Raw genomic sequence first — 9,536 nt, 5'->3', positions numbered from 1 at the left:
TGACACTAGTTTTGCAATGAGGAATGTAGACCACAATACCCGTGTGGCCGGAGCTAGGAGGGTCTTTTGATCCATCAATAAATATTACAAGCTCTTTTCTAAAATGCAGGTTTATATATTCTTGTACTATCAGATTGATTCCACAGTTAGACTTCTTTTTTGAAAGTTGTTGCAAGATTTTATCCACTCTATGTATTGTAAAGAGTCATGGAAGTAACCCCCCTCTTGTGCTCTTTCCCTTTCTTCCGTGCTCTTCTGATTCAGATTATCAGCCTATCAGATTCCCACTTCTCCAGCCCTTTGACCAATCAACTTCCCGGCTCTTTACTTCACCCTCTGCCTCTCCCAGTTTCATCTATCACCTGCCACCTTGTACATCTTTCTGACTTCACCCCACCTTTTTATTCTGACTTCTGCCCTTCCTTTCCAGTCCTGATGGTTGACTGTTAATTCTTTTCAGTAGATGCAGCCTGTCCTGTTCCCCCAGCATTTCGTATGTATTACTTTACAGTTTGAATCAAATATAACACCAGAAAACTTTGCAGTTATACATCCTACCTACACTCGCTAAACAGTGGTTCTGAAATAATGATTACTTTCCCCATTTATGCTAAGTCCTTCAAGCGTTTAGTCCTCAAATTTCAGCACTCCGTCAAACTTTGCTCTCGTGCACATCTTGATTTCCACTTTATCAAACCCAAAACCTTTCTGTGTTCTCCTTAATACCTCACCGCCGTGCTCTGTCCGCATTTACAGCTCTATTAGAAATATATACAGTTTAGTCTCGAAGTCAGAGTGCATAATTTAGCGTTAATATCAATTTTTAAAAAAACCCGCCGCGGAGATAGAACAGTAATGGCGGTTGAATTTCCCACAAGTGTTGGCGAAACCTAAAGCCACCTAGCAGCCTAGCTTGAACGGTTGTGATATCAGTGCGCATGTGCATAACGGCCGGCTGCGCCGGCGCCGGCGGATGTGGACGGGATCGGGCTGTTGCTGGATACGGAGGCCGTGGTGCCGTCTCCCAGTGCTCAAACTCGGATGGCGGGAGGAGAGAGAGGGGTGTTTGGTAAGAGATGAACAGTAGGCGTCTCGGGTATCGAGGACAGTGCCGATCCGCCGGCAGGACAGCCGGCAACCTAGGCCCGGAACCGAGACAAAGCGCCGGGGCCGCGGCTGCGGGTCAGACACCCTGTAAAATAGCGGGAATTTCCACTATTTCCCAAAATGTCTGGGATCGCTGCCCCCGATCTCTCAATCCTAATATTGCAACTGCATCCAAGCCGTAGGAATTATCTTCCACCCACACACAGGTTACTATTAACGCCAGGCACAATCAGGAATTCCATTCCTATCCCCCTGTCCCGAGGATTCCTCGTGGATCGCAAGCTGTCTTCCCCCCCCCCCCCCCCCCACATATACGACAGAATTTATTTATGATCCCATGAATTAAGTACTAAACTCCTCAAACCCATCCCATCCCTGATCCCAGACGTAATCGCAACCACACCTGCCCCGGATCTCAGGAATAATCTCCCCAAACCCAAATATTGGACCCTATTGCGTGCCTAAGGATTCCCTTCAATCTCCTGAACCTTATCCTTCGGAATACAAGATAACCCCCCCCCCCCCCCGCCCAAACCACCACTCTACCATGCACATAGCAATTTTTCACTCTGATCACAAGAACTATCTAGCACCCCTTCCCAGATCAACCCTACTCTGATACTAGGGATTGCCATAATCCCATTCTCCATCCCAGAACTATTCTCTCCCCAAATGCAAGGAATTGACCCCATCTCTGACCCTGTGTATTCTCCCAGATTACAAACCCTAACTCCCATCCCTGGGTTTGAAATTTAATCAAGGATTGGATTTCATCCTTGAGACTATAGATTTCACCTCACACCTAAATGTCTGGATTTCTTCTGTAACTCCCAATCCTGTAGGTTACAGTCTGTCACCAAACCCAGGGAAGTAGCCTATTCCAGTACATAAATGGCAATCATTCAAAATCCTGGAATTACCATCCCACGTAAACTTGAGGATTATCCCAATTCCCAAACTTGGTGATTACACTGTCCCTAATTTCTGTGATTGGTAGCTCCATTCCTGAACACTGGAATTGCACTCAGATTCAAGTCCTTGGGAATTATTATTTACTGGCACATGGGTGACTATCATTGAAACACAGGTCCTACCACAACCCAGCCCTGGGAATTCCACCCCCCTCCCTCTGACTTCAAATCCCAGGACTTTCCTGGTTTCCAGGAATTTATCCACATCTCACCCATGTCCTCTCAGCTCCTGTATCTCGGTGGTTTACCCCTGTATATTGTAGATCTCCTGATGGTTTAGTCTTCCCCCTTGAGTCCAGTGGATTTCCGAATGTGCTGCATTTTTCAGAGCCTTGTTCCCAGTATCCTCTTGCTTCCCACTAATTTTTGCCTCAATTGGAGTCCATGTATTCCCCTCCTTTGTTATCTCTTGTTGTCTTTGGGGTTGTCCCCTCCACTAGTTAATTGGAGTTTGCTGCTTCCCTTGTTTGCAACCTGGTCTTTGACTCCTCACATTTTCATGGGTTAGGATTAGAACTCTGGAATTATATTGCTGTTAGTAGCTGGTGTAGGATTGGGAAATGGAAGTGGGTAGTTAAGAGATAAGATTGGTAATACAATGGATGGGTAGTTAAGAGAGATGGTAGGATCAGAAGTTGGAGAACAGATAGAGTGTTGATGATGTGGTAAACTGGCTGGTTTTGTGGTTAAATTATTGGATATGGATAGGATTACTAGTTGGGCTAATTGCAGAATCAGTCATCTTGGTAGGATTACTACTCTGGGATCTGGAGCTAGTATTGGTTGTTGGGTCTGTGAATGTTGGACTGGGTAGATGGCAATTGCTAGGGTCAGAAAGCATCTTGGAAGCTAAGACTGAAAATCACTAAATTCTGGTTGGAGGGTTGGGGAATAGGGGCTGTTGCATTGGCCCATCAGTGGGGAGGTTGGGTTGTTAAAGGTTGTGGATGGGCTGCAAAATTATCTGGACAAAAATATTGACCTTAAAAGTGCTCTGAGTGTGTTACCAGTGATTATTTGAGACTCCAAACTAATCTCTTCAATATTACAGGTGTTACAGCCCCTGTGAAAACCTATTCCTGGCACCCCCTTTAGTGAGAGAAAGCACGTTATGGCTAGCATCTTGTGCTTAAGCGTGTCAGATACAAGGATAATCCTGAATGAAAATAATAGTCTTGTCCAATTTGTATGATTTATAACTATGTTTACAATTTTGTTGAAATTAAACACATAACACCTAAAAGCATGGCATTGTTTTCCATATTCCAGGCATATTAGGTGAAAATAAAAGAGAATGGCAGATGCTGGAAATCTGAAATAAAAATGGAAACTGTGCAAGCCAGGCAGTATCCATGGAGGGAAACTGTTAATGTTTAAGTTGAAGTCCTTTTTTCCCCTTTCTGCAGATGCTCCCTGACCTGCTAACTTTTTCCATGCATATTTCATGCATGATAGGTAAATGGATGTAATTTTGTATCTCTACCACTGTTTTTATGTATTAATGACACTTTTGATCAACCTTGGTGTTAGCAGCTCTTGAGAAATCCTTACAACTGCTCAAGCTGGATTGACTGCTTCAGCGTTGATATCTGCCGGTGGCTGATGCTGTTTTAAGGTAACTTGAATTATTCTCCTTTTCCCTGTGTAAGCCGGGGCAATCGAGACCACTGGAACTCATGAATTAATATCCATAATTCTGGAAATGGTCAGCATGTGAGGCCAGGTTTTCAAGGCAATGACCTTTCTTGTTCTCAGTGAGCAGGAATCAGAGGAAGAACTATTGCCAGTATACGCACTTTTATAGGAAAGGTATGGTCATGCTGGTGAGGGTGGATGAGATAGTTACACAGATGCTGCCTGGACTAGAGAGTCAAAGTTATAGATAGAGCCTGGCCATGCTGTATCTTTATTCCTTGGAGTATAGGAGAAAGAGAAGTGACCTCACAGGTTGATAAACTCATGAACGGAATGGATAAAGTGGATGGTCATAGTCTTTCCCCCAGGGCTGGAGAGTCCAACTGTAGAGGGCACAGGTGCAAGTGAAGACAGAAAGAGATTTAAAGGAGATTTGAGATGTAACTACTTTACACAGGGGGTAGTGAGTACCTGTTCTGAGCTGCCAGGAGAAGTGATTGTGGTGGGTACAATGCAACATTTAAGAGGCATTTAGATATACACATGGAGGGGAAGGGCTTGGTGATATATGGGCCAAATGTGGATAACTGGGACTAGCTTGGAGGATGTTGTGTTCAGCATGGACAAGTTGGGCTGAAAAGCTTGCTTACGAGCTGTATTACTCTAGGGTGTCAAAGATCTAGAGAGGGCGGGTCATGAAGACTCATTGGACTGAGTGTCCTGAAGATGGGAGAATGAGACTTGTGTAACTCACTGTGGTTCCCATGGGTAACTTGCTCTGTCCCCTTCCACTGAGTGTAATTTACATGGCCCCTTTATATAGTTTGCTGCTGCCCTAATATTTACAATTTTCTGAAAATTTCCATTTCGCCTAACCTCCTGTTACCTGTGGTTTACCCTCACTTCCCGTTCTGCAGTTGGGAGCGGCTTGCCAACTGCTCCTGAAGAACAAGCAGCCATGTCTCAGGTGGTGGGTTTTCGAGTGGGCGCTGAATTCTCAAGCTACAGCGAGCTGCACCGGGAGTATCGGCGCTACCAGAGGGAATATGCAGTGCAGCTGTGGACCAGGCACTCACGGACCATCGAGGCACAGAGGCGTAGGGCACCCAAACGCCCAATGAATGATGCGCTGAAGTTTGCTGAGATCGACTATGCTTGCATTCACGGGGGCAAGTTGTTCAAGACCAAAGGTTCTGGGAAGCGGGCAAACCAGAGGTAAGTGAATCCATGCAATGGCTATCCCCAGCACAGTAGTCTGTGCATCTCTCCTCCTTTCCTTCTCTCCATATCTTCTTCCACTTCTCCTGTCTCTCTCCAGAGTCCCTTCCCCCTCTCCCCTCCATCTCCTTTGCCACTTTCCCCATCTGCCTGTCTCTCCTTCTGCTTCTAAACTTAGCATGCTCATAAACACATACATGTGACGTGCAGTTTATTGGGTGTTGGCACTGGAGTCCTAGGACCCAGTGAAAGTTGGTGGCTTCAGAGGAAGGAGTTTATCTTCAGTTACACCAGCTGTTTAGCAAACTTGGATCCTTTTACAGTCTTACGCTATTTCCCTTGGATTCTGTTTTGATTTGGAAGGAAGATCAACCACTGGCCTTTGGCCTTCCCTAGCTGATTCATACACTGCTGCCCACTCTCTATTTCAGAACCAATAAGATGAAGTGCCCCTGCGTTATTAAAGTCCGCCTCTCTCCAGATGGAGATAAGTTTGTTGTGAAGGAGATGAATGAATCACATAACCACACAGTGCAGCAAGTAAAAGCTGCGCACAGATACCAGCCAGGTGGAACTGCCACAGCTTCAGATTATCGGGTAAGTCTCTACTTGTTTATGTTGTCCCACCTCTCCTCTTTAGCGCTGAGTTCTGTATATTTTTTTGTATGCGCCCCTGGCTGCTGGAGTGTTAAATATATCAGCCTTATTATTTTAAATGAGCTTATAAGAACTTTGTGTCAGGATGCAGGGATCTGATCCTGAATACATGTAAATCTGAATACACATACATCTAGAGTAAGCTTTTTAATGTGGAATCTTGACTTTATCAATAAAAGGTCTGATTACAAAATCAAGATTGATACACTGAGAAATGCAGGGTGTAAAGCTGCATTACTAGCTATAAATGTGGCCTTCAACAGCAAAGAGAGCTCACAGTCCTGAACACAGGAGATTATGCAGATGCTGGAGCAATCACACAAAATTCTGGAGGAACTCAGCAAGCCAGCCAGCATCTATGGAGGGGAATGAACAGTCAACGTTTTGAGTCGAGCCCCTGAAGCTTAAGAATATGCTGGAAAGGAATTTTAATGGGTCAAAAGATATGCAAAGCCAAGAATAACACTGAAGTAAAGTGACTTGTTTTCATGGTGACAGTGACATGGAATATGCCAAGTTCAGCAGTATCCTGCCTGTAAAGGGCATATGATTCCTGTGATGCTATACCCATCTAGAATTTAAAGCAAAGTTGCATATAAATGGCAAATAAATAGTAAAATGGTGTAAATTACTCACAAAAAGTAGCTTTTGTTATTGCATTCAATTAGAACTGAGGAAAAGGCTCAAGATCATTTAACTGGGGATTTCATTTAGATGTAGAAACAGCACAAGGTTGGACTATTTTTAGTGCAGGGAAGGTTTCAAATGAAATTATATTTTATTACAACATAGCAGAAGGCCATTCAGCTCATTAAGTCTGCCAGTTCTCCAAGTAATCATCTCAACCCCCTTCCCCCCACTTATATTACAACCATGTACTCTTCCTCATATCTTCAATCCCCTCCTGATTTTCCTACCTTCCACCCAATTTGTAGTGGTCAAGTAACACATTAACCAGCATGCCTTTGGGAGGTGGCAGGAATTGGAGCACAAGGGGAAGATCAGGCAGTGACTCAGTAAAATAAAGAGAGCAGAGTTATATCCAAAGGTAGAAGGGTCAGCTGGCAGAGAACACAGACCACAAAGAAAAAATGTTCATATAATTAGGGTTGATGAAAGGGTGGTCAAATAAGGGACTTGTGTAAATACTGACGGGAACAAAAAACAGTTATGTAACAGTAATCCCCATGGCTGATTTGCACCACGTCTCAATAGTTACCACCCCTCAGCCATCAGAGTCTTGAACAAAAGGGGATAACTACACTCATTGCTGTTCTGGTGCTCCCACAACTGATGATCTCACATTGAGGACTCTTTATCCTGTTATTTCATGCTCTCATTATTTGCTGCTATTTATTTCTATTTGCTTTTGTACAGTTTGATGTACATTGATCAGAATCAGGTTTATTATCACCATATGTGACGTGAAATTTGTTAACTTAGCTTCAGCAGTTCAATGCATTACATAATCTAGCAGAGAGAAAAAATAATAAATAAAAAATAGTAAATAAACAAGTAAATCAATTACATATATTCTATAGATTTAAAATATGCAAAAACAGAAATACTGTATACTAAAAATAAAGTGAGGTAGTGTCCAAAGATTCCGCTATTTAAGGCGGCTGGGGTTAGCAGAAAGGAAACTATAGACTTGTTAGCCTGACATCAGTGGTTGGGAAGTTGTTGGAATTGATTGTTAGGGATGAGAATACAGAGTACACATGACAAAGCAGGCCAAAGCCAGCATGGTTTCCTGAAAGGGAGATCCTGCCTGACAAACCTACTGCAATTTTTTTGAGGTGTTACGTATTCAGGCAACAATAAATATGAGTTCGGCAAGGGTTTCTTATAACAAACAACACGTTTATTAAACACAGAAAACAAACCCCCCAAAAGTAAACACTAACGTAACCGGAAACAGCTGCTGAGCGGCAGCCCAAACAATTCTTAAAGCAATATTGCAAAAACAGTTCTTTAAAGTCTTATTGCCAATACAGTTCTTTAAAGTGGTATTGCCAAAAGTTCGATATGCTCACAGTCCATTTAAAAGGTTCTCTTTCACGTCGCTTGCTCCGATCCCCGACGTCGAACTTCCCACGAAGAATTTACGAAACGAAACGGCTTAAAGGCACTGACCTTTCATTCTCCACTACCTTCAATCCTTTCTGGTAAACCCAGGGATTAACACGAAGATAGTCAACAAAATCCTTCCAAATAAGGATCAAACAAAGGTCGCCCCCGTTTCACCATAGAAAGCAATTCTCCTCGATCTTTAACTTCTGAACTTCCAATCTTCACTCTCCACTGTCTCGAACTAGCAGAATTGTAAAGAACCTGCTGGCAATGACCTTTTAAACTTTAGGCATTAAATAAAAACCTCATCCTTAAGTTACACTGCGTCATCACTTAAAACACGCAGTGGCCTGAAGTCAACTTGGCAAATCCAGCCACGAACTGTCCCTCCTCACAGGGTGGGGTCTACCTTTTATAACCTGTAAAAAAAAACCCGTCACATGATCTCTACTGGTGGGAAAATGACGTCATTCCACCATCACAAGACCATTACCTCAAGTTCAGTACAGCTTCAACCCCAGTCACGTGACAAGGGCACCACTGTCATGTGTCATGAGTACGTAACAGAGGAAATTACAAGCAGGGTAGACAAAGGAGACGCAATAGACATGGTGTACTTGGATTTTCAGAAGGCCTTTGACAAGGTGCCGCATATGAAGCTGCTTAGCAAGATAAGAGCCATTGGGATTTCAGGGAAGTTACCAGCATGGGCGGAGAATTGGCTGGTCGACAGAAAACAGAGTGGGAATAAAGGGATCCTATTCTGGCTGGCTGCTGGTTACCATTGGAGTTCCACAGGGTTTGGTGTTGGGACCGCTGCTTTTTACAATGTTTGTCAATTATTTGAACTATGGTATTAATGGATTTGTGGCTAAATTTGCCGATGATACAAAGATAGGTGGAGAAGCAGGTAGTGTTGAGGAAACAGAGCCTACAGAGAGACTTAGAAAGCTTAGAAGAATGAGTAAAGAAGTGGCAAATGAAATAAAATGTTGGAAAATGTATGGTCATGCACTTTGGTGGAAGAAATAAACAGACAGGGAGAAAATTCAAAATGCAGAAATGCAAAGGGACTTGGGAATCCTCATGCAAGATACCCTAAAGGTTAATCTCCAGATTGAGGCGGTTGTGAAGAAGGCAAATGCAATGTTGGCATTCATTTCTGATAGGTGGCATCCGTTAATCTTGTGAGACCATGGATCTATGCCTGGAAAGTCTTGCAATCTGTCCTCTGCAGGGTGCAGGCCTGGGCAAGGTTGTATAAAAGATCAGCAGTTGCCCATGCAACGTCTCCCCTCTCACACTACCAATGTTGTCCAAGGGAAGGGCAAGGGTGAATACAGCTTGGCACGAGTGTCGTCACTGGAGTTGTCAGAACAAGGTTGAAGGCAATGTCGGACTGCTTTAGGGACTCCAGCTCCAGATTTCTCCTCAGGGTTTACTCCCAAAGCCTTTCCCACGAGTGGGTATGGCTGCAAGGCAGCGGAAGTTTGAAATCAGAACTTTCCCTCCCTTAGATGGACTGTCTTCCCAGGCTGACAAGCTCCATCTACCCGAAGCACTGGTTTTAAGCAACCAGGACCCACCTTTGCCCCTTCTCCTTTCTGTAGAAACAGTTCCACTGGGCTTATTGGCTAAGGCACACAAGAAGGCCAGGAGTTGGACTTGGTTGTCAGAAGCTTTTTGAGGCGCATGCCATGAGGATCACTTTTAGATAGTGGGAGCTTGTCCCCACTACCATTCCTCAGCTTGACAACCTTGGAACCCATTCATTTCTAGAGGTATATAATACAAGAGCAGGGATATGATGTTGAGGCTCTATAAAGCACTCATGAGACCACACTTGGAGTATTGTTTGCAGTTTTGGGCTCCTTA

General features: G+C 43.8%; 1 protein-coding gene across 5 annotated transcripts in view; it reads left to right on the top strand.

The window, feature by feature from the left end:
* Window positions 1-943: 943 nt before the first annotated feature.
* Window positions 944-9,536, top strand: part of LOC132394462 (uncharacterized) — a 42,370-nt gene continuing 33,777 nt past the window's right edge. For 4 of the 5 annotated variants that reach the window (XM_059970649.1, XM_059970650.1, XM_059970648.1 and 1 more), the window contains exons 1-4: window positions 951-1,069; window positions 3,609-3,693; window positions 4,631-4,928; window positions 5,363-5,528. In XM_059970649.1, coding sequence (XP_059826632.1) covers window positions 4,672-4,928; window positions 5,363-5,528 — 423 coding nt within the window. In that variant the 5' untranslated portion in view covers window positions 951-1,069; window positions 3,609-3,693; window positions 4,631-4,671. Of the gene's footprint in view, window positions 1,070-3,608; window positions 3,694-4,630; window positions 4,929-5,362; window positions 5,529-9,536 lie in introns of all 5 variants that reach the window. The other variant, XM_059970646.1, reaches the window with a different exon arrangement.

The sequence above is a fragment of the Hypanus sabinus genome, chromosome 5, assembly GCF_030144855.1.
Source record: "Hypanus sabinus isolate sHypSab1 chromosome 5, sHypSab1.hap1, whole genome shotgun sequence".
Classification (NCBI taxonomy): domain Eukaryota; kingdom Metazoa; phylum Chordata; class Chondrichthyes; order Myliobatiformes; family Dasyatidae; genus Hypanus; species Hypanus sabinus.
Note: the sequence above shows the minus strand (reverse complement) of the source record. Positions and strands in the feature narration are given on the sequence as shown.